The 26036-nt window shown below is 42.5% G+C and overlaps 1 protein-coding gene across 1 annotated transcript; it reads left to right on the top strand.

The window, feature by feature from the left end:
• The first annotated feature begins 1613 nt into the window (after window positions 1–1613).
• On the top strand, window positions 1614–24748 carry LOC121399559. The gene is made up of 8 exons (XM_041580710.1): window positions 1614–1740; window positions 4405–4737; window positions 5963–6154; window positions 6710–6901; window positions 8628–8682; window positions 16268–16392; window positions 22140–22192; window positions 24602–24748. The coding sequence occupies exons 1-8, from the start codon at window positions 1677–1679 to the stop codon at window positions 24692–24694; spliced, it is 1107 nt and encodes a 368-aa protein (XP_041436644.1). The 5' UTR covers window positions 1614–1676; the 3' UTR covers window positions 24695–24748.
• The last annotated feature ends 1288 nt before the right edge of the window (window positions 24749–26036 follow it).

Genomic DNA, 26036 nt, shown 5'->3' with positions numbered 1-26036 from the left:
ATGTAGCGAACGTCGGAAAAAATTTTCGCGAACATGTTCGCGAATGTCCGGACAAAAATGCGAACGGTTCGCGAACGTTGCGAAACCCATAGACTTCAATGGGAAGGCGAATTTTAAAAGCTAGAAAAGACATTTCTGGCCAGAAAAATGATTTTAAAGTTGTTTAAAGGGTGCAACGACCTGGACAGTGGCATGCCAGAGGGGGATCAAGGGCAAATATGTTTCTAAAAAATCCATTGTTGACACAGCGCTGCGTTTTGTGCTGTAAAGGGCAGAAATCACACTACGTCACTCAGGTGATGTTTCTGGACACGGAATTATTATTGATATTTAGACAGAATGTGAAAAAGCTCACACAGCTAGGTGGCAGTGGTTTGAAGAACAGATGCAGATGAGAGATCCACAGCAGGACAGACAGCTGCCCACAGCAGCTACATACAGAGCACTGCAGTAGAAGGTAGATTACTAGCCAGCAAAGATACCTAACCTAAACTCACTGTCCCTCAAATCCCTGCAGAGTTCTGTCCCTCCAATACAGAGCAGTATCAAGTAGATTACTAGCCAGCAAAGTTACTATCAACTGTCCCTCAAATCACTAACAGCTCTCTCCCTACACTAGCTCTTCCAAGCACACACAGGCAGAATGAAAAAACGCTGCAGGGCTTCAGTTTATATATGGAAGGGGAGTGGTCCAGGGGGTGTGGGGGTGGTCCAGGAGGGAGAGCTTCCTGATTGGCTGCCATGTATCTGCTGGTCTGGGGTGAGAGGGCAAAAAAAAGCCCCAGGTAAGGCGAACCCAAATTGGCGAACGTTGCGTTACGTTCACAAACATTCGGCGGACGCGAACGGTCGATGTTCGCGCGAACAGTCCGCGACATCCCTAACACACACCTACACACACACCTACACACACACACACACACACACACACACCTACACACACACACACACACACACCTACACACACACACACACACCTACACACACACACACACACCTACACACACATACACCTACACACACATACACCTACCTACACCTACACACACACACACACCTACACACACACACACACCTACACACACACACACACACACACACCTACACACACCCACCTACACACCTACACCTACACCTACACACACACCTACACACACACCTACACACACACACACACCTACACACACACACACACACCTACACACACACCTACACACACACACCTACACACCTACACACACACACACACACACCTACACACACACACACACACACACACCTACACACACACACACACACCTACACACATACACACACACACACCTACACACACACACACACACACACACCTACACACACACACACACACACCTACACACATACACACATACACACACACACACACACCTACACACACACACACACACACACACACACCTACACACACACACACACACACACACACACACCTACACACACACACACACACACACACACACACCTACACACATACACACACACACACACCTACACACACACACACACACACACCTACACACACACACACACACACAGCCAGTTTTAGAAAAGCCACATAACTGAGGAAATGAGTCTTTTGTGCAGTTACAAAAGAAGTAACTGAGAGCGTCACACGCAGGGGCTGCTCAGAGAATGAGATGAAGGTTCTGGTAATTCTCACTGCAAAATGGGCCCTTGTCACGGTTCTGGTCACTCTTGGAGGTAAGTTTGGGTCAATTGTGTCACCTGAACTGGGATTCCCAATGTTAGTGGTTTGGCGGGTGGCCTGGAATTGGATTGTGGCTAAAGTTGTAATTTATTTTTGTTCTAGTTGTTAAGTTGTGTTGCTTCTCACTTACTGGTACCAGTGAATGTCCAACTGGGTTTAGTTCCGAGGGGCCCCTGTCTGTAATAACTGCCTGTAAGGGGAAACCTGAACCCAAAATGTGCAAAAAAACTCTGCATAGACTGATACAGTAGGAAAAAGAGAAAATAACTAATTTTCACAATAAGAGCAAATATCTATGTTAAAAATAAAGGGGTGGGGGTAACAGTATTTGGTACAATTAATCACGTGTCCTAAATTAATTCATTTGCAAAGACAAAATGCAATAAGCAGCACCAGCACTGTGTATAAACTATTTTTCATTTTTATTCAGAAATTGTATTTCAAAAATTGTCCCACAGATGAGTATTATTGTTAAGGGCAGCATTATACAGGCCATGAAATATTTGAAGGGATAATGTACCCCCTTCTGTAAATGATAAGGATATTAGAAGTCACTGAGGGGTTCTGTGACCATATAAATTCACAAGGCTGCAGGCTGAGTTATACAGGGAACTCTGAGTATCACTCATGTATTATAAGGGATAATGTACCCCCTACTGTAAATGATAAGGATATTAGAAGTCACTGAGGGGTTGTTCTGTGACCATATAAAGGCACAAGGCTGCAGGCTGAGTTATACAGGGAACTCTGAGTATCACTCATGTATTATAAGGGATAATGTACCCCCTACTGTAAATGATAAGGATATTAGAAGTCACTGAGGGGTTGTTCTGTGACCATATAAAGGCACAAGGCTGCAGGCTGAGTTATACAGGGAACTCTGAGTATCACTCATGTATTATAAGGGATAATGTACCCCCTATTGTAAATGATAAGGATATTAGAAGTCAATGAGGGGTTGTTCTGTGACCATATAAAGGCACAAGGCTGCAGGCTGAGTTATACAGGGAACTCTGAGTATCACTCATGTATTATAAGGGATAATGTACCCCCTACTGTAAATGATAAGGATATTAGAAGTCACTGAGGGGTTGTTCTGTGACCATATAAAGACACAAGGCTGCAGGCTGAGTTATACAGGGAACTCTGAGTATCACTCATGTATTATAAGGGATAATGTACCCCCTACTGTAAATGATAAGGATATTCGAAGTCACTGAGGGGTTATTCTGTGACCATATAAAGACACAAGGCTGCAGGCTGAGTTATACAGGGATCTCTGAGTATCACTCATGTATTATAAGGGATAATGTACCCCCTACTGTAAATTATAAGGATATTAGAAGTCACTGAGGGGTTGTTCTGTGACCATATAAAGACACAAGGCTGCAGGCTGAGTTATATATGTGTAACAGGTTTTAGGAATTGCTCTGCTTACTAATACCCTGCACTGTGCAAATCCAACCCAGTCTGGCTTTACTCTGTAGTAATTCCCTGCACCTCTCAGTAGAACATTTATTACATTGACCTTTCCTTTCAGGTGGACCCTTCATTGTACTGTTGGAGGAAGGGTTAACCCCACTGTTTCCCACCAAAAAAACAATCTTTCAATTAAGTTGGGTGCCAATGGTTCTGGTTCAGATGATACATCAGTAAATGCTTCAAGTCACACATGTCACATCAGTTGTTACTCACACAATCACAGCTGTAGGTTGACACTAAGGGCATCACATCATGATGTCATTAGAAGGGGTTATGATGTCACATGGGCGGAGCCATGAGTAGGGGAACTCAGTTGCATCATCAATCACGGAATCAAAAGAGGATTTGATGGGTATGGAAGCCGGCAAATACATTGTTGGTAAATATGGAATGTCAGCCCCAGCCTTTGGTGGTATTTTACTGGTTAAGCAGCTGGTGAAACACTGGGCAGGTGGTAATCCTACTTGTCATTGCAGGGTGTAACTCTCACTGGGCTCCTTGGTGGAGCCTCTGACTGCTCTACTAACTACCCTCATACTGTCTCTCACTCCTAAAGTGACTATTACAAAACAATCCTGGCACTGATTACTGGGACTTAAATACATTCCAGACTTCCAACCAACTCTTCCTCCAACAAGTGCCAAGCCAAAGAGACCAATGGCATGTATCAACCCTTATTATGAACCCATGTCCAAATACTGAACTGCAAAGGGACCTACTCGCCTTCCCAGCTGTATTATAGGCTCAACTCGAGTTGGACAGAACCCTCCTGAGGAAACAGAATAAAGGTTGAATAAACCTTTACCCTCCTACATATAAAACCCCAATGAGAATAGCTCATGTACTACAAGGAGTAATGTGTGTAAGTTGTTTATGGAGGGGCATAGAGGGCTGTGAAAGATAAAAGGTTCAAGGAAGTTTATAAATGATATTGCTGGGGCACAGGATAGGCTGTGTATTGTACTGTAAGGGAACTGTACAACAAGTATAGAGTGAGAACTGTCTGATCTGTGCCGTAACCTCATCTTTAAATTCTTGACTCTTGGAGCCCATGTTTGACCAACCAGTTACAGTTCCATTGTTGCAAATGCCTCAGTATCACATAGAACTTACACACAGGCTCTATATCACATCCCTAGATAGTCACAGCTGAATTCTCACTCCATTCACAACAGGTGTCAGATGTCTCACTGGCCCAGCCAGTCCTGTTACAGTCCAATACGGGGAGTCCCTGACAGTCAACTGTACCTATGATCCCGGATTTGAGACCCATAAAAAATACTGGTGTAGAGGGGGATACTGGAAGAACTGTAATGTTGTGATTAAAACATCAGGAACAGACGGAGAGATCACAAGTGGAAGGTTCTCCATCAGAGATGTACAGAACCAACGGACCTTCTCTGTGACCATCACAGCTGTGACCCGAGACGATGAAGCCACGTATTTCTGTGGAGTGGAACGTATTGGGATGGATGATATGTATGAAATTAAAGTGACAGTGCTTCCAGGTAAAGTTCAAGGGGAGAGATTTACAGCAATGTCACATTTACAGCCCATTGTGTCTCCAGATGCTTCAAAACTGAGACACATATTCTGTCTTACTCTATGGTACTCTCACCTTGCTCTATTCTTACTCTATGGTACCCTTGCCATTCTCTACTCTTACTCTATGGTGCCCTCACCCTTCTCTACTCTTACTCTATTGTACGTTCATCCTTCTCTACTCTTACTCTATAATCCCCTCACCCTTCTTTACTCTTACTCTATTGTACCCTCACCCTTCTCTACTCATACTCTATGGTACCTTCACCCTTCTCTACTCTTACTCTATAATACCCTCACCCTTCTTTACTCTTACTCTAGTGTGCCCTCACCCTTCTGTACTCTTACTCTATGGTACCTTCACCCTTCTCTACTCTTACTCTATAATACCCTCACCCTGCTCTACTCTTACTCTATGATACCCTCACCCTTTTCTACTCTTACCCTAAGGTACCCTTTCCATTCTGTACCCTTACAGTATGGTTCCCTTGCCATCATCTACTCTTACTATATAGTGTGCACATCCTTCTCTACTGTTACTCTGTGGTACTCTCACCCTTCTCTACTCTTACCCTAAGGTAACCTCTCCATTCTCTGCTCTTATACTATGGTTCCCTTGCCATTTTTTACACTTACTCTATGGTTTCCTTGCCCTGCTCTACTCTGACTTTATGGTACTCTTACCCTTCTCTGCTTTTTGGGACCATCATGCTTTCTCTAGTTTTATTCTTTCATACCCTCATTTTTATATGCTCTTACACTGTGGTACCCTCACATCTTTTTACTCTTACTCTGTAACACCATCATGTTTCTCTCCTCTTACTCTTTGCTACCCCTACCTTCTTGAATTCTACTCTGTTGTAATCACCTTTGCCTTCTCCTGCTTTACTAAGTTCAATTTTTACCCTCTGCTACTCTCACACTTCTTTTACTCTATGGTACATTCACATGTTACTATTCTTCCTCTCTGCTAAATTCATCCATTCCAACTCTTATACTCTGCTACCATCCCCTTCTCCAGTCTCACCCTCTGTTACTTTTACAGTTGTCTACTCGTATCCTCTGTTATTCTCTTTCACAATCACCACCGTTTCTTCCCCTAACCCTTCACCTAACCCAGTTGTCTTTTGTTATTACTAATGAATATTAAAATGTTAAAAAGTTTATATTCCGTGTTGGGTTATTCCTTAGGTGTCTGCAGAATGGAAGCTACATGGACTGATGTACTGGAGTTTCCAGAAACATTTAAAGAGCTCAGAGTGGGTGAATCCATTAATGTTTCGTGCAAGGAACAGTATGAGGAGAAGGCGTTAGTACTAAAGTGCAAAGAGGAGGCTGGGGACGTTCATTTTTTCCCACAGGACATACTGACCAGTTGTAAAGGTAGAGCTACATAAACACAATATTAATATAATTCATCTATTTACAGTCATCTCTATCTAATCCCCCCCCCCCATTACTTCTGTCTGCAATGCTAACTATATCCACCCATATTCAGCATGAAACTTTATCCAATGGAAATATTAGGATGATGGACAGGTACAAGTTTTGGTCCAACGTGTTGGTCTTGGTGTGACAGACACAATGCCATTTTGGGCACAAACCTTACACTATAAAGGGCCTGACAGAAAGTTTATTGTAAAGTAGACAAGTCATTCCCCAATATCATCTGTTTATTTATAATGCCCAGCCTGCACCAGTCATGTCACACTAATACTAATTACACTAATACTGCCATACACAATTACCATTTGATATCTATAAGTGAATTATAAATAGAGCAAAAAGTACAGAGGAGCTGCAAAATAATGACGAAAGCCAATTGCAAAGTTCTTATTACTTATTCCTTGGTATAAAGTGTAAAATCCCACTTACAGCTGTTCGTCTGCAGTTGGGGACAAAGAAGGGAAGGCACTAACATTGAATTTCTTTTCTCAGAGAAATGCAGAAGGATGGAAATCTTTTCTCCAAATATAACTCTGATCCCTGACCAGGAATATTATGGCCCCGGAGAGGAGGTCACAGTCTGGTGCCCAGAAGAGCATGAGCCCAACTTCAGGGTCATACAGTGTGTGAATGAGGCCAAGAGAAACCAATGGAATGTGGGACACGTGTTCTGCTCACAAACCAGTAAGATATTCCTTGTGTAGCAGCCAGTGTTTATATTGTGTAGCTGTGAGGACTGTGTTTATAGTGAGAGTATAAACTCATAGTTACCATCATTATCTTGCTGGGGTTGGACCAGTGTCGGACTGGGAAACCAGGGGCCCACCCAAAAATCTTATACCAGGGGCCCACCAAAAGACCTTAGATCAGGAGCCCACTCTCAGTGCTACTTGTGTGTGCCATCCTCTGCTTACCCAGTGCTGCTTGTGTGTGCCATTCTCTGCTTGCCCAGTGCTACTTGTGTGTGCCATTCTCTGCTTGCCCAGTGCTGCTTGTGTGTGCCATTCTCTGCTTGCCCAGTGCTGCTTGTGTGTGCCATTCTCTGCTTGCCCAGTGCTGCTTGTGTGTGCCATTCTCTGCTTGCCCAGTGCTACTTGTGTGTGCCATTCTCTGCTTGCCCAGTGCTGCTTGTGTGTGCCATTCTCTGCTTGCCCAGTGCTACTTGTGTGTGCCATTCTCTGCTTGCCCAGTGCTGCTTCAATGTTTCACATATGAGTGATGAGGGATTTCCCTGCAGTGAGCACCAACCATTTGGTTTTTTGATGTGTTACCACCGTTAATGTGGATATGATCTTAAAAATTCTGGTGGTAACATGGGTGTGGTTTACAGTGGGTGTGGTTTAAAAGGGGGAGTGGCCAACACTGACTTCTATTATTGGCCCTCCACCACATAGGCCAGTAAAATGTTGGCCCTCTGTACTACAGAAGTTGGACAGCACTGGCCTAGGGGGTAAAATACTCTGATAAGCTTTTCCCCCTCAGCAAAATGATGACATTCTTTTAGCCAATCAGTGCTCCACTAGGGTAATGGCGCACATGGTGACTTAAGCACTTGTGTTTTTAGTATCTTGGAAACATGGAGCCAAAATTCCTGAATCAGACCCCAATAAAAGGAAATTGCCCAGAAAGTGCTGGAGTCAGTGCTTCTCAGCCAGAAAAAGTCTGAAGGTTTTCTGGTTCCTATTTAGGTTCCATTTAGGTGCCGTGTTTACAATTTAGCTGAGTATACCAGTAGGCTTAGGCTAATGGCACACATAATGCTTAAATGATAAGTAAACCTTTCAAATAAGTGAATGTAAAACTGATGAGGGGGAATAACACTAGAAACCTTTCTCACATATCTCCTAAGCAGAAGAACATCAGTCTCTTTCTTTCTCCTGACAACTTCCTTGACTACTTGCTGGTCAGACTGGTGGGAAACTGACCAGCAGGTGGCGCTGTTGTAACAAAATTCATTCATATTAACAGCACATGTATCCTTTAATATCTTGGAATAAAAACAAAATAAATAATGAATGTAAATGACAAAAGTGCTTAGAATAGACCCCTCATCAATTATACATTCACTTATTTTAAAGTTTTACTTATCCTTTAACAGCAGTGTCTCTGTGCCACATTGAATTGCATTGTATGGGGTACAACTGAAAGTGCAAATGGGATAAGTGGGTGCCTAATGGTTGGAACCATTGAAAGTGACGCTATCAGCCTGAGAGTGTATCACATACACAGACTAACCATGAGCTGACCAGGGACGTATGAGTGAAGCTTTAGCAAAGGACAGACCTGACCCAGAAATACAGAAAGAAGTTGCTGTAGAATTTCTGCCATTTAAACTGTTCTATGGCGGGTCCAAATCAGGGAATTATTGCTCAGAATGAAGATATAGAAACTCATTTTGTTTTCATTTTAGACTTTACCTTGGGTGTCTCACATGTGATGAACCAGACTGAGATCCAACCATTGGAGTGAGTATAAGACTTGCCCAAATCCTCTGTTCTTTTCTCTTCTGTTTTACGGCTCCTTTTAAAGTTTCTCTTGTATATGCCCAAAGTCTTTAATTTCCAAAAGGTTTTATCTTGCCTTTTCTGTAATGCAGTGTCCCTTTGAGTTTTAGTCTGGTGCCCCCTTGTGAGATCTTTGTACCTACAAACCTAGAGATTTCCCTTCCAAACTCAGTGGGGGGCTATGCATATAATACAGCAAAATTTGGGGAATCTCCGGGTTTGCTATTAATGTCTCTTGAAGACAAACTTAAAATGTTTCATGTCATATTTTGCCCAAGCATTGGCATCGCTTGTGCCTGGAACATGTTGTGATACTCAATGTTGCCCATTGGGAAAGCTTTTTACCAGTCTGGGCAGAAGAACAAAACCTGATGTTAATCATATGTTAATAATTACAGATCAGGAAGACAAAGATTAATTTCTTTAGTTTATCCAGTTAAAATCCTAGTTGAAAAGCCCAATAAGGAGCTCCCTAGAATTGTCGGGTACCCACCTACACATGGCAGCTGCTTTCTTTAGTCATAGGAATGACAGTTGCTCATACAGGCTCTGGTTTTAAAGGATCCCTAGGCCTGTTATGAGGAGCTGATAAGTCTGAGTTTCCTACAAAGCAAAAAAAGGGAAAGTTGTGCTCAACTCAAAACAATGTTACACCATTAGTCGGGTGCACTGATGGTGTGACCACAAAATTCTTACAGAAAGAGACAGGATATCCTCTGAATGTACCCTCTCAGTATCATACCAATGGTACAGAAATGTGTCAGCGCTACATAAATAATGGGGAATAAATACATTTCCTTCAAGTCCCCAGGCAGCACAATACAAGAGAGCCCCTCCTCCAAGGACAGGAAAAAAACCTTTAAATACGCCTTCCCTCCCCCACATCCCTCAGTGTTTTTTCCTGTCCTCCAAGGACGATGTGCCTGTAAAAATGCAGGTAGGTACTTCTGTGTAGCAGGGTGGAAGAGGCTGGCGCTGAGCTTACCTGTAGTAGCAGGTTAGGAGGATGTCCATGATTTCATAGGGGCTTGCAGGTCTCTGGAGTCCTGATCTCTGTGTGGTGAATGCATGAGGTTACACTCGCAGCTGCGAGCTATTATTTTTATTAACATGTATTTATATAGCGCCAACATATTGCATAGCACTGTAAAGTAAATGTGATTATACAACTAAATCACATGAATTCTATACATAGAACATATGGAGTTATATACATCACAATCATTACCGGTACAAAAAGGTGAAGAAGGCCCTATGCAAAAGAGCTTACACTCTAAAGGGAAGGGAGTAATACACAAGGTGTGGGAGTGGGCAAGATCGAATTAAGTGGGTGAGAAATGTGGTATTGTATGTGGTGTTGCGTTTGGTAGTTAAGCAGAGTGAGGGGAGGCTTCTCGAAAGAAGTGCATTTTCAGAGATTTCTTGAAAGCAGAAAGGTTGGGAGAAAGTGGGACAGACCGTGGGAGAGAGTTCCAGAGGAGGGGTGCAGCCCTTGCAAAGTCTTCAATGTGAGCATGTGAGGAGGTAATGAGAGAAAAGCTGAGGAGCAGGTCAGTAGAGGAGCGTAGTAAGCGAGTGGGTGAGTATATAGAGATGAGTTCAGAGATGTAGGGTGGGGCAGAGTTATGAAGTGCTTTGAAAGTCAGTGTCATTAATTTGAATTTGATTCTGAAAGGTAACGGAAGCCAGTGCAGCGATTGACAGAATGGCGAGGCAGAGGAGGAGCGGTTGCTGAGGTGTATGAGCCTCGCAGCAGTGTTCATTATGGACTGGAGAGCTGACAGTCTCTGGAGGGGGAGGCCAATTAAAAGAGAGTTACAGTAGTCTAGACGTGATATGATGAGAGAGTGAATAAGAATTTTGGCAGCATCTTGGGTGATAAATGAAGGTATTTTGGAGATGTTCCTTAGCTGGAAGTGACATGATTTAATAAGTGACTGGATATGAGGAGTGAATGACAGGGCAGAATATAGGATAACCCCAAGGCACCGGGCCTGGGGAGAGGGGGTGATAGTGGAATTGTTAACTATGATGGATACTTCGGGGATGCTACTGGTGTTAGTTGGAGGAAAGAGAACCATTTCAGTTTTAGAGAGGTTTAATTTAAGGTAGCGTTGCGACATCCAGGTAGAGATAGCGGACAGGCAGGAGGAGAATCGAGTTAGGAGTTCTGGGTTGAGATCAGGAGATGAGAGATAGATCTGAGTATCGTCAGCATAGAGGTGGTAGTGGAAACCATAAAAGTTGATTGATTTGCCGAGTGAGGAAGTATAGAGGGAGAATAGTAATGGTCCCAGGACAGAGCCTTGAGGAACCCTAACAGAAAGAGGTAGGGGAGAAGATGATACTCCATTGTAGGAGACACTGAAGGAATGATTGGTGATGTAAGAAGAGAACCAGGACAGGGCTGTGTCACGAAGGCCAAGTGACTGGAGGGACTGGAGGAGGAGAGGGTGATCTACAGTGTCAAATGCGGCTGAGAGATCAAGCAGTATTAGTAGTGAGAAATGATTGTTGGCTTTAGCGGTTAAGAGGTCATTAGTTAGTCGAGTCAGGGCAGTTTCTGTGGAGTGTTGTGGCTTAAAACCAGATTGTAGGGGGTCCAGCAGGTTATTGTCAGAGAGGAATGAGGTAAATCGGTTGTAGACTAGGCGCTCAAGTAGTTTAGAGATGAAAGGTAGCAGAGAGATAGGTCGGAGGTTGTCAAGATTGGAGGGATCAAGAGAGGGGTTTTTCAGAATGGGGGTGACAAGAGCATGTTTTAGTTGAGAAGGAAACAGTCCAGTTGAGAGCGAAAGATTAAATAGGTGAGTTAAGGCTTTGATTAGACAAGGATTGGTATTGCGGAGAAGTTTTGAGGGAATTGGATCAAGCGGGCAGGTGGTAAGGTGAGAAGAGGCCAGAAGCTTTGAGATTCCTCATCAGTGACAGGGGTGAAGGAGCACAGGAGAGACTGGGGAGTGTGGAGGGAGGGTGGTGGAAGTCTAGGGGGGTTGAGTAGTGGAATGTCCCTTCTGATAGTGTCAATTTTGTTTTTGAAGTGCTCAGCAATATCTTGAGCAGAGACAGATGTGCATGGAGGGGGTGGAGAAGGGGAAAGGAGAAGAGGGTTAAAGGTGGAGAAAAGTTGTGCTGGTTTTTTAGAAAGGGAGTTAATGAGTGAAGTAAAGTAAGTTTGTTTGGCTTGGAACAGGCTGGTGTTAAAGGAGCGCAGGGCAGATTTGTAGCTCCAAAAGTCTGATTCTGAGTGGGATTTGCGCCAGCGACGCTCAAGTGCACATGAGTGTATATGGAGCTTTTGTATGAGCAGTATGTCACGGTTGAAGTGGTTTGGGTCTAGAACGTTTAGTTTTTATAGGAGCAGCTCATTTAGGGCAGTGGTGAGAGGACTATAGTAGACAGAGGTAGCCACATTAGGACATGAGATGGCTGAGATATTAGAGTGAAGAGAGTCAAAGGAAGAAGAGAGATGAGACTACAGCTTGCAAGTCACGGTAAGTACGTGTTTGGGGAATAGCAGGGGGTGAGGAGGGAGTTAGTGAGAGTTGAAATGTGACCATATTGTGATCAGAGAGGGGAAATGGGGAGTTAGTAAAATTGGTGGTTGAATAGAGTAATAGTTAATAAAACAGGCCAAGGTATCATGAGAAATATTTCTACCAACATCTAAATCAGACACATAACAGGTCTCTTTTCACTATGGTCAGAGGGGTCAGAGCTGTAATGCCCTTCTCTAAGCCCAGACTGATAACTTCTCACTCCTTGGAGAGGGGGAATATATTTAATGCACAGCACATTGCTTATACACAAGCTAGAGAGGGGTTTCCGCTGTGTGGCTGAATGGTAACCAGTTTAGCATATCCTCTGTGACCTGCTTATCCACACAGTTCTATCAATGGGTTACACAAGTCGATAGTCCAGACATCTAATGTGGCACTTTATCCTAATAACAAATGTTCAGGTGCCTTATACTTGTGCTTCATGATATATTCCTCTTATCAGCTTCAAGTCAGCTGAAAGTCATCACCCAGGGCCGGAACTAGGGGTGAACATAAGAGGCACGTGCCTAGGGCGCAAAGCTTGGGGGTGTCAGGCAAGTGCCTCATATGCAGCCTACCCCTAATCTGGCAAGTGTTTCCCTGCACCCCCTCTATAGCGCACATTAGCACACACCTGTAGCTGGAGGCAGAGTTGCTTGGGGTGCCCATTCAGCATGGCCTGGCACTGTCATCACCATCCATACTAACACCCTCAATATGCTATTACTTGGGTCAAATACTCAGAATAGGAGGGTTGGCCTTCCCAATCCTTGATTTCTTTGTACCAGACTTCACAGGGACTTTGTGAAGAGAACAGGTTCCAGAGGGAAGCAGAGAGTTCTTCTTCCCAATTTTAGTTCCAGTTCATCCAAAGGAATAGGGAGAATAGCTGCTCTTAGTTTTTGGGGACCCAATCGCTCAGGCAGATTTCGGATGGTGATCAATCTGACTTCCTTAATAGTTTAAAGGATAAGATATTGTTAAGTTAAATGGAATGAGATCAGCGATATATATTTTCAAGTTAGACGACTACTCTCAGCGGCAAGACACCTATCTTCATTTCCACATCTGGTGGGATCATCAGCATCTGCTAAGAGTTGCAGTCAATGATAGGTCCAGAATATGTCGGTTTGCGGCCCTGCTTTTGTCCTGTCATTGTCTCCTTGAATCTTCACCAAATCTCTGGTAGATGTAGCTTATCTGGGGATTGTTCTGTATCTGGACGATTGGCTAATAAAGCCTACTCTCGTGACCTTCTACTTCAACGAAAGAAAATCAGATCTTGTTCCCATGCAACAGAAACTGTTCGTTCTTCTGGACTCAGCCAACCATCTCACACGTCTTCCTTCACTAAAGATCTGAAGAACCCTGTTGAACCTCTCTCAACAGAGGCAAGTCGATCAGGAAAGCTATTTCTGCTCTGGAGAGCATGACATCTAACTAGAGGCTGTTCTGTGGGCCAGAGTCACATGAGACCACTCCAGAGGACAATCCTGACAGTCTGATATGGTTCAGAGAGCACTCTAGATAACCCTATAACAATACCTTAGCATGTGGACAAATCCCCGGGAGCTCCCTGGTTAATCCACTGGCTGTTTTTTTCCACAAATGCCAGCAGGCAGGGTTGGAGAGAAGCTCTGGAGTAGGGTGTCTGGCAAGGTACTTGGTAACAACAAGAAGCAGCACTCTCCTGCAATCATCAGGAGCACCTTGCTATATGGTGAGCTCTCAGAGCAATGGCTCATCCGATGAAGGGAGCTGCAATTAAAGTCCAGTCACCCTGAGAGTCTGCAACTCTATAACAATACCTCAGCATGTGGATAGATCCCAGGGGGCTCCCTGGTTAATCCACTGGCTGGTCCTTTCCATGAATGCCAGCTGGCAGGGTTGGAGAGAAGCTCTTGAGTAGGGTACCTGGCAAGGTACTTGGTCACAGCAAGAAGCAACACTCTCCTCCAATCAGCAGTAGCATCTGGCTTTTTGGAGAGCCCTTAGAGCAATGCTCACCAGATGAAGGGAGCTGCAATTAAAGTCTATCCATCCTGAGAGTCTGGGACAGTTCAGAGAGCTCTCTGGACAACCCTGTGACAATACCTCAGCATGTGGGCAGATGCCAGGGAGCTCCCTGGTTAATCTACTGGCTGGTCCTTTCCATGAATGCCAGCAGGCAGGGGTGGGAAGCAACTCTGGAGCAGGGTACCTGGCACGGTACTTGGTCACAGCAAGAAGCAACACTCTCCTCCAGTCGCCAGGAGCATCTGGCTATTTGGAGAGCTCTCAGAGCAATGGCTCACTGGATGAAGGGAGCGACAAGGAAAGTCCAGTCTGACAACATCACAGATGTCTCATATAAACAGAATAGGGGGTACTCACGGCATTAAAATGGCAGATGTATCAATTATGTGTGGGCAGAATATCATCTGCAGACAATGCAAGTGGTATACATCAAGGCTCAGTCAACCTCAGTGCAGATTTGAAAATAAGTCCTGCCAGGAGAATAGTCTCTCAGTGAGTCAGAGTTTCTTCACAGACTTTCGGCATTCCGAATTTTTTGAGCAATAGTGTCACATGGACTTAGACCCACTACTCTTAGAGTTCAGGCGGCAGCTGTTGAAGCAATGAGAGGGTTTTCTCTAGGTGAAAACAGATGCTTCATTAAATCAACTAACAGGCTTTGACTTACAGTGAGACATATCTGTCCTCCTTGGGATCTGAATTTACTCTTTACATCCTTGTTGGAAGATGCATTTGAAGCACTTACAGCTAATTCTAATTAAACCGATTACTCTCAGAAAAGTTATGTTGGTGGAACTCACTTCAACAGAGTGGGTGAATTGCATAGTCTATCTATTGAGGAACCTTCTCTTCAGTTCTTTCCGGATAAGAGAGTTGCTGAAGTTTCCTACTTCTTTTACACCTAAGGGTAAGGCCACACTAAGCGATAGCGCGGCGATTTGACTCGCCGCGACTATTCGCCGCGACTTTTAATCCTCAATCGCTGGCGAAACTTTGGCGCTGGCGTCTATGGGAAATCGCGCAAAATCGCCAGCGTAAAAACACACGCGGCGATCTTTTTTCTATTGTCGCTCGAAATCGCCTAGCGAGGCGATTTCGAGCGACAATAGAAAAAAGATCGCCGCGTGTGTTTTTACGCAGCGATTCCCCATAGACGCCAGCGCCAAAGTTTCACCAGCGATTGAGGATTAAAAGTCGCGGCGAATAGTCGCGGCGAGTCAAATCGCCGCGCTATCGCTTAGTGTGGCCTTACCCTAAGGTCAGTCCAAGGGTTTGTAGCATCCAAACCTACATTTACAAGATGGCTTAAGCAGACAGTCACTTATTTATGAACTTGCTGGTAGGTCTCTGATTAAAATCACCGCTCATTCAACATCTTGGGCAGAGCGGGTTATGTGAGTGGCAACTTGGGCATCCTTGCATAAATTCTCAAGGCATTATGGACTTGATGTGATGTATTCAAGGGTTTATGAGGCCCTCCCTAAATATCTTTTCAATATCTCTTGTAGTGTGCTGCCTGGGGACTTGAAGGAAAGCCAGAATTTCTTACCTGGAAATTGCAGTTCCTTCAGGTCCCCTTAGGCAGCACATAATTCCCTCCCTGATAAATTTCTGTTTGTTGATATAGCAGCCCTTGGTGTCTTGATCTTGTTAATAAACACTGAGGGATGTGGGGGAGGGAAGACTTTTTTAAAGGTTTTTTTCCTGTTCTTGGAGGAGGGGCTCTCTTGTAGTCTGCTGCCTAAGGGGACCTGAAGGAACTGCAATTTCCAGGTAAGAAATTCTATCTTTACAATAAGTCCAGTGCAAGGGAGCCCTCAGCCAATGTGTTTATATGCTGTACATGGGACAGATACACACGGGGTGCAATTATTATAATTTAGACAGTGAAAATACTGTAAATACTTTAATGCTGGAGGTTTCAGTACACATTTGGGAAGAGGTCGCTGCTTGAATTCATTAAGCAATTTCTGATAAAATTATTTTTCCAGTTTATTTGTGGGACCGACGTTTGGACTCGTGATCCCCATTTCCCTGAAGCTCCTGGGACTGCTCAGTGTTCTCCTCTGGAAAGGGATTTCTCCTCTGAGCAGAAAGTACTGGAATTCCAGTAAAGGTAATTATACTCAGGAGTCTCTGTTACTATAAAAGAAGCCTGATCATTAGTCAGATAATCAGAATGCGGATATAAATAAGCACTTGGGGCCCATGGCCCAGTAGGCTACAAGTTTCATCTTATGGCCTGTTATTTACTGGTATGAAATGGAATCAGCAACTGGGGATATTTATAAGAATTCCTATGGGAATCCCAATGGAACGACAGCAGTTCAAATAATTTCATCTATTAACACTGGGTAAGTGAATGTGAATCTAAGCACTTTTGTAATTTACATTCATTATTTATTTTGTTTTTATTCCAAGATATGGGAAGATTGTGTCATTCCTACCGTGATCTTCCTTTCCTGAACGAACTCCATGTCAGTATTCATCGTGAGAGCCCCTCCCCCATGCTCCCATCAGAAGCACCCTCCCCAAACCTTTAAAAGGCCAACCACACCTACTTACTGGCGTTTTTATAACAAAAAAAAGGGCCGTACTGACATGGAGTTCGTCCAGGAAAGGAAGATCACAGTAAGTAAGACACAATCTTCCCTTTTCCCTTGTCGAACTCCATGTCAATACTCATCGGGATGTAGCAAACTACGATTTTCCAAATGGGAGGGAATAGACTTTAACAAGAAGTGCTCGTCTACTTTTAGATTGAGGAACAAGTGAGTTCAACAACAACCACTTCCCCCTTCCAGAAGAGAGAGCGGAAGACACCCCTGCACATGACGAATTCAGCAAGCTGAAATACTTACTCTCCTACTCACCAGAAAACTTCCGTAACATGTATGCCTAGTTTCAGTGCAGATTGCAAGGCACCTGTAAGAAACACTTGGTAGGAGCAAGAACCAAACCAACACATTGTAGGTGCCTACAGCGCAGGGCAAACAATGCACAATGAGGAAAATGAGGCATGTACCATAAACATCTAAATATCGGAGTGCCTAGCAGTCAGAAATGTCTTAACAGAAAACAGATCCTAAAAGAACAGGGACAAGGGCACCTGAGACCTATATTGGGTTAGAATTCCTTACACCGTGTAAGGTCCTGTGCTGAGGGAAACTCAACTAACCTTGAATACACTGGTACCAATCCACTTATCCAGGAGATATTCTCTGTGGAAACCAGAGCAACAATAGTACCTAAGGAATAGAACCTTGGTTGGTTAACCCGCCATAGTCTTGTGGTATAACTAGGTACCCCGAAGGTTACAGATCCAAAATAACCCCAGTGAAACTAAAGGGGAATACCATGAATCATGGAGGAAGACTACAACCCCTGGAGAGAGGATTAGAATCACCCTCTAAACCTCTCTCACCCTCTAAGTCTGTTTTCATCCCACCTGTAAGGAACATATTTATATGTGGAAATCAACTATCCTACATATATTGACTCCATCAATGAAGCTAACCTTAGGACTGGAGAGGCCATATGGATGTTCCAGTAAGTGTCAGAAGGGCTTCTAATCCACTAGACTAGAGCCATGCTGGGTCAGATGTATCAGGAGTGCATCCGGAGTGGCTGAGACCTGCTTTTATAGAACCGCAATGTGAAATCCAAGAAGAAGCCAGGCTAATATGAGTGTCGTATCTAGAAGGCTACCTGGACAGAGACCACAATGTTCAGTCAGTGTAAATGTGAAATCCTCCCAGTGTAGGACACAGTGTGACAGACTTGGAAAAAAAAAACAGACAAACACATCCAAACATCCTGTTTGAAACTAGATAAACTTGTAGCACAGATACCTAAAATGTCCTGAATTCATTCACGAATGAAATGGATAAGGCTGGCAGATGTAGGAGAATGCACTCTACTGTAATAACTGCAACGTTTTACATAATATATGATCCTGTTCAAGATAATCCAAAACGTTATAGCCTGAGGCAATGGAACAGGTAAAATCCACAAGTAGGTAACGGTGAGGAGGCAGGTTCCCATATTGCTGGTGGCTCAAGAGGGCATTGACAGAAAGGAAAATCTGCACTCCTTGGATGTTTCCACCATCTGCTGTCTAAATCAGCTACCTATCTGGTATGGAAGAACAACCAGCCCACTATTCTAAATACCTAATAACTAGGAGATTGGAAAACTGAAGAAAAAACAGCCCCAATAAGTTTTCCTTCTGGGCACAGAGCATAAGCCTGGCCTCTAAGCCACAATGATGCCCTGCTTTCTGGCCGTATAGGCAAAAGGCTCCTATCCTGGACCAGTCCTATTTGTAACCTGAACAAGGTCATCTCTATTGTCTAAAAGACACTTTTCTAGTTGAAGACTCCTATAACCTGAAAACTTTTGGTCTGAAATATAAACCTTAGGCATGCAACCAGCCTTATTTAGGAGAAGACCTAAAAACTCCCACTGGCCTGATGTCTGTACACTGCCTCTATAGACCTCCTACCATACAAGTGTTCTGTACGAAAGATAATATGGCCCATACATCATTACACTAAGCTTATTAGTAGTAAGTGTAAAAGCATAACCCTGGGTAGAAGCCACCCCCTTTATAGCTTGTAGGAGGCATGGATTTCCCACCCAACTAAGCGTAAAATACATACAGGGTTATTCCAGCCAAGCATAGAGAACTGTATTTCTTCTTCCTTATCTTTGTCATAGTTAGAACTTGTAGTCATGTACATATATATATATATATAAATATACACACACACACCTATATATTCACATATATACCCACACATCGATGGCCCACCTATAGATGCAGACATATATGTTGCTTCGGTAGACTTTGTATTATGGAGCTTATACATGTTAAGCATTAATTAAGCATTCATTCCAAAGGTTTTTGGCCTTCTTAGCATACGCATATATTCTCCAGGTGACTGTAGATATCATAACCATGTTGGAGCGAAACATAAGATTATCCATTATGGTGTGGGCCATGGTGCTACATGTATTACACAGTGTGCTTTATCATAGTAGATTATTACATATGCCTCGATCAGGGCCCTGAGATAGTAGTTCTGGCAGAGCACAATGCCCAGAGCCCCAGCAATGGATAGTAATTATACTGCATATTTGACTGGAATAAGCAAAAATTGCATGGCCCTCCATTCATGCAGGCAGTGATCTACAATACGAGGCTGCTGAATCTGGGAAGATTTACATTGAATGCCCCCAAACACTTTGTTGTGTACTACATACCTGTGGTTTATGTTAACCAAGAAATCCTTATGACAGACTGGCTTCAGAAACTCCTGCTATGTTTAGCAAGACAATATGTGGACTTACCTACCACAGGGAGAAACATGGCATGTAATACATTCAATTCCCTGCTTAATTGATTAAGCCATACTTTATAATAGGAGCAATGCATTGGAATAAGACATTCAGATATAGTATCCATGTCAGTACTCATCGGTATTAGACCCCAATGTACCCCAGATACAATCACAACCACATATAATACATAGTTTAGGGTGGCTGATGTTTAGAGTAAGCAGATATCAGGACCTGGCAGCCACCCAGCCCAGTGATATATATCCATTAGGGTTACTTGTTCCAGGTGAGCATAACCAGAGCATAACCTACTGCAGAACAAAATAGGAGCACATAGATACATTAACAGCAACATACAATACATAGTTTATATTAGCTGCTACTTAGAGCAAGCATATATCAGCCAGACCCTTGCTCTATATCCATTAGGGCTACCCTGTAATCCATATTCATTAGGGCTAGTGACGTCAGGTATGCAAATGGCCCAAACTCAGCAAACTGTAGTTCAGCATAAGGTCATATTAAATTCCACTTACTTATATCTATTAGGGCTACTGGATTAGGGCTCTTACTGACGAGCGGTTGAAGCTGCGCTCCCCTGCGTTCCGTTTTTCTGCGTTCAGCCGCAAGGGAGCGCAGGAATAGATGCATTACGTTTTTTCCAATGGGGCTGTACTCACACAGGCGCGTGTAGGCGCCGAACGCAGGAAAAATGCAGCATGTTGCGTCTCAACCTGCGTTCAGGTGCAGGACTTTACATTTATCAACATTGAATCTCATGTGCCACTTAGCTGCCCAGATTGCCAGTTAGTCAAAATCCTGTTGCAAGTGCCACATCCTGGATGGAATTAATTGGGCTGATAGTTTTGTGTCATCTGCAAACACTGATACATTACTTACAATCCCCTCCCCTAAGTCATCTTATTTACCTCATCATAAAATGCAATCAAAATAGTCTGACATGACCTCTCCTTCATAAAGCCATGCTGATTGCTGCTCATAATGCCATTCACTAGGACAACATTTTGAATGTGTTCCCTTAACAAGCCTTCAAATAATTTGCCCACCACAGATGTCAGACTTACTGGCCTATAATTGCCAGGCTGAGATCATAATCCCTTTTTAAATATTGGAATAACATCAGCTTTTCTCCAATCCATAGGCACCATACATGATGACAGTGAATCTGAGAAAATCAGAAATAGGGGCTGGTCTAAAAGTGAACTAAGCTCTCTTAGAACACGGGGGTGTATGCCATCAGGCCCTGGAGCCTTGTTTACATTAATTTGTATTAAAGCTTTTTGAATCATATCCTGAGTCATCCACTGACTAGATTGAGCTGAGCCATTAGTGCAGCTATAAAGTGAGCCTGGGAACTCACACTCTATTGTATACACTGAAGAATAGAACTGATTTAACACATTTGCCTTATCTGTATCTGTTACAACCATACTGGTACCATTATTTAATGGAGCAACACTCTCAACCGGCATCTTTTTACTATTAATATATTTAAAAAACTTTTTAGGGTAAGTTTTCACCTCCACCGCAATTAACTCTTCATTTCCTTTCTTAGCCTTCCGGATTGCTGATTTACAACATTTATTACAGTGTTTAAATTTATTAAATGCAGCTTCTTGTATTTTTTAAATACATGTATCTTCTTTCCTATTAACTTCTTTACTTCTGTATTAAGCCACACAGGATGATTCTTAGAGCTTCTACGTTACTTCTGAAGGAAATAAATTGAGAACAGTAATGATTTAATATCATTTTAAAGGACAACCATTTCTGTTCTGTGTTTTTAGCTGAAAACCTAATGCCCCAATCAATACTCTGTAGGGCAGCCCTCAAGGCACTAAAATTAGCTTTTCCAGAATTCATGGTTTTTGTTGCCCCAGTATATTTTTGTTTTTTGCACCAGACATTAAAAGATATAACATTATGGTCACTATTATCCAGGGGATCAATGACTTGCACATTTGCTATAAGTTCTGGCTCATTTGAGATCACTAGATCCACAATAGCATTTTTCTGGTTGGCTCCTCAACAACCTGTGCCATAAAATTGTCATGTAACAGTTTATAAACTTGTTCTCATTAACTGATCTGGCAGTACTGTTGCTCCAGTCAATATCTGGCTAATTCCTCTGCATTGATAAAAGTTTATATTACATTAACCCTTTTACAGCTGGAGTGCTTGGTGCATTAGTGGAACTAATCCTGTGACTGCTGTGGAATATAGTGGGTGTTGTATGTGAGTCTGTGGGGATGAGAGTGACGGCAGTGAGTTTTGTGGGTTCATTTGGGGAGAGTAATTACACTAATCTAATGGGAGTGGGAGACTCAGTGTATAATCCTTTATGGCTGAACCCAACTTCATGTGAATCCAATGTGGCACCTCCATGTCACTAATCCAAGTTCTTCCATGAAAATCCGAGTGTCCCACTCGCTGAACTGCACGACTCGTGACTCCAAATATACGTGAGAAACCCAATCACTTCTGTGTCTTATTGTATTTCAGCCTCAGAACTGCCAGTGACATCCAGACATGAAGAGACAAACGTGTATCACCAGGTAGAGATGTTTTACTTTCATTTCCTCAATCACTTTTGTAACAACTTTGTCTCTTCCCAAATAGTCCCACTCACTGATGCTCCTCAGTCACTTCTGACTTTTAGGAGGCTATTTACTAAAATCCAATTTTATCTCATTATATAAATAAAAAAAACACAACCAAACACCCATACCTGATTTTACCTTATTTATCATTAAAAAAAAAACTCAATAAAATCGGTAATTTTTTTGGGGGGGGGGGTTTACTCCCAAAACGCTCAAATTTTCTGTGATATGGTGATTTTTGACGAAACTCAGCACAGACAATAATATCTTCAAATTTCAAATAGGACCTTTGCCAGTGACTTCTACAGGACTTCCACAGGTTGAAAATGGAGTATTTTCAACTTTTAACATCCTTGGCATATAATTGATTTTTCTTTTTAGTCAAACTTTAATAAATAACCTCCTAAGCTTTTTTTCCCCATGCAGCTGGGCCAGACTTAAAGGACCGGTAATATCACAAAAGTCAATAATGTACATAGTATTTTTTTATTTCTGAGCCACAACTCAAGCTTTTTGCTCCCAGGTCATCTGGGTTCAGCCATGTTTTTTAACTGTCATAAAAAAGCTGCCTTTGTGGTTGGCAGAAGGAATCAAACCCTGTTCTGCATTTACAACAGGGGCTGTTCCCTTTCTGGCTTACAAAGTTGGCTGTTAAGTATTCTAATTTGTTAGTCTTTTTATTAAAATGGAAGATCACAGAGACTGCCCAGCTGAACCCACATGTTCCAGTGCCCAGCAGTGCTCAACCCTGGCATCATTCTCAGGCAGAACTACAAATCACTTATGTGAAGTTGCCCTGCTACAATAAAGAGCCTCATTCCCTAAAAGGAGTCGTGTGAGTCCGGCCCTATGTCCAAGTCCTCTCACAGCTTTGTGCTGTAACATCTGAATCCAAAATTTGTTTTTTAAATTATAGGGGGCCCTGACCACCAATTTTTATTTTTAGCGGTGATGTCTGTGTGGCCTTTTAACTGTGGTGTAGAGTGGGCGGGATCTGCGGTTGGCTTGGGGGTTGGCGGGGCCCAGAAAACTATTTTGTAAGGGGCCCTGTGATTTCTAATGGTGGTCCTGCCATGATGTCATCCACTGCACCTACTGAAGGCGCATACAGGAAAGGTGGAACCTCATCTGGGTCCAATAAATTGGATTTCACTAACATTCTGTTTACCAGTAGTTTCCAGATGATTTCATAATCTATTTTCCCTAAAAGACATGAAAATATCCAAAAATGGAATTTATTTCTAATTTGTAATGTTATAAATGGGCCAAATATTATACTAGAGAATATGAATATATGGTCACAGAAAAACCCCTCAGTGACTTCTAATATCCTTATCATTTACAGTAGGGGGGAACATTATCTCTTATAATACATGAGTGATACTCAGAGTTCCCTGTATAACTCAGCCTGCAGCCTTGTGTCTTTATATGGTCACAGAACAACCCCTCAGTGACTTCTAATATCCTTATCATTTACAGTAGGGGGTATATTATCCCTTATAATACATGAGTGATACTCAGAGTTCCCTGTATAACTCAGCCTGCAGCCTTGTGCCTTTATATGGTCACAGAACAATCCCTCAGTGACTTCTAATATCCTTATCATTTACAGTAGGGGGTACATTATCCCTTATAATACATGAGTGATACTCAGAGTTCCCTGTATAACTCAGCCTGCAGCCTTGTGTATTTATATGGTCACAGAACTACCCCTCAGTGACTTCTAATATCCTTATCATTTACAGTAGGGGGTACATTATCCCTTATAATACATGAGTGATACTCAGAGTTCCCTGTATAACTCAGCCTGCAGCCTTGTGCCTTTATATGGTCACAGAACAACCCCTCAGTGACTTCTAATATCCTTATCATTTACAGTAGGGGGTACATTATCCCTTATAATACATGAGTGATACTCAGAGTTCCCTGTATAACTCAGCCTGCAGCCTTGTGCCTTTATATGGTCACAGAACAACCCCTCAGTGACTTCTAATATCCTTATCATTTACAGTAGGGGGTACATTATCCCTTATAATACATGAGTGATACTCAGAGTTCTCTGTATAACTCAGCCTGCAGCCTTGTGTCTTTATATGGTCACAGAACAACCCCTCAGTGACTTCTAATATCCTTATCATTTACAGTAGGGGGTACATTATCCCTTATAATACATGAGTGATACTCAGAGTTCCCTGTATAACTCAGCCTGCAGCCTTGTGTCTTTATATGGTCACAGAACAACCCCTTGGTGACTTTTAATATCCTTATCATTTACAGTAGGGGGTACATTATCCCTTATAATACATGAGTGATACTCAGAGTTCGTCTGTGATGTCTAATTTCTATTTGTGTTTTTTTCTCCAGGAAGATAAATTGGAAAACAAGAGAATATTGTCAGAGAAAGAGGAGAGGGAAGATTTGTATGAAAATCTGGATCATTATACCGCTGGGAAGTAGCAGGGGAGAAGCAGAAGACTCAGTGGCAGTTGTTGGATTATTTGTCACTAGAATTATTACCCAGAGATACAAGAAATGTGAAATATACAACAAAACAAATCAAGTCTTTATGTATTAGTGTTGAATATAAAAGTATAAAATGTAAATAAATCCCCATATAAAGAATAAAAGAGATTCCAAAGAACAGATGACAGGGGGTGATGCACATCGGGTGCAATTGGATCAGGTGCAACTCAGTTTGGAACAGAAGGAAGGAATGAGCAGAACTATAGGAAGTACAAGGAGCACATTGAGGTGCAAGTTCATTTAATGAAAGAGTTTTATTGTACAAGTCAGTGGGGGGAAAGTGCAGGAGTGACTAGTGGATGTAAATGAGCCTATTGTGTGGGGCAATGTCATAACTTGGCTCACAGATGTTTCCTTAAGTAGCCAGGGCTTGGACTGGGATACAAAGGGCCCAGCAGAGATCCTGATGTGAAGGGCCCAACAGTCATTAGTGCCCCTTTAAATCCTACAGATTTCAAACCAACCACAAACTCAGATTCAGGACTAATGTCTTGGGGCAGTTGTTGGTTGGATCAGACATCTCCCAACATTTTGAAAACAGAAAGAGGGACAAAACATTTTGCTACACGCAGTGCGGGATACATTTTAAACACTCCTATTTTATGACCACGCCCCCTAATTACCATGTCGATTTTACAACATTTGTCAGGTTATGAAAGTTTCAATAGATTTCTGTGATTTTTATGTTTTATTACAGTTTTACTAAAGAAAGTGAATTGCCAGTGTCTTAACTAGACACCCAAGGGCCCCGGTGTGAAAATGTACAACTGGGCCCCCCACCCCCCCCATGGCCACGGTCTGGACCACAACCATTACTGACCTAATATATAGGACTGAATTTAATAATAAATAGAATTATAGAATTGAAAAATAAAATTCAGTTGGTGTGTTAATTGTTTTATGTTTTTTAGTGCAGTAAAAATTGATGAATGATTTACGAACAGACTTCTTAATTATTTGTTGGTTTTAATCTATATATGAATTCATTGACTGATAAGATTAGGCTAAAAATACATATACAAATACCAAAATGGTTTGGAAAAAAATTGAAAGTGAAAGCTAGTTTATGCAGCTGAAAATAAAGCTAAATCTTGACATAACTGAAATTGAATTGAAACTTAAATTGCTCTATGTGCCAGTAAAGTAGAACAAGCTATGACTGCAACAACCGTGCTGATACTTATTGCCCAGGTCTATACCTGATTTAAATCTGTTAGATTTCACCTGGATACATAGAGCCTAATTACTGACAGTTCTTCAGTTTAGATACTAATTC

This window comes from Xenopus laevis, chromosome 1S (genome assembly GCF_017654675.1).
Source record: "Xenopus laevis strain J_2021 chromosome 1S, Xenopus_laevis_v10.1, whole genome shotgun sequence".
NCBI lineage: Eukaryota > Metazoa > Chordata > Amphibia > Anura > Pipidae > Xenopus > Xenopus laevis.
The sequence above is the reverse complement of the archived record's forward strand: the minus strand, read 5'-3'. Positions and strand labels throughout refer to the sequence as shown.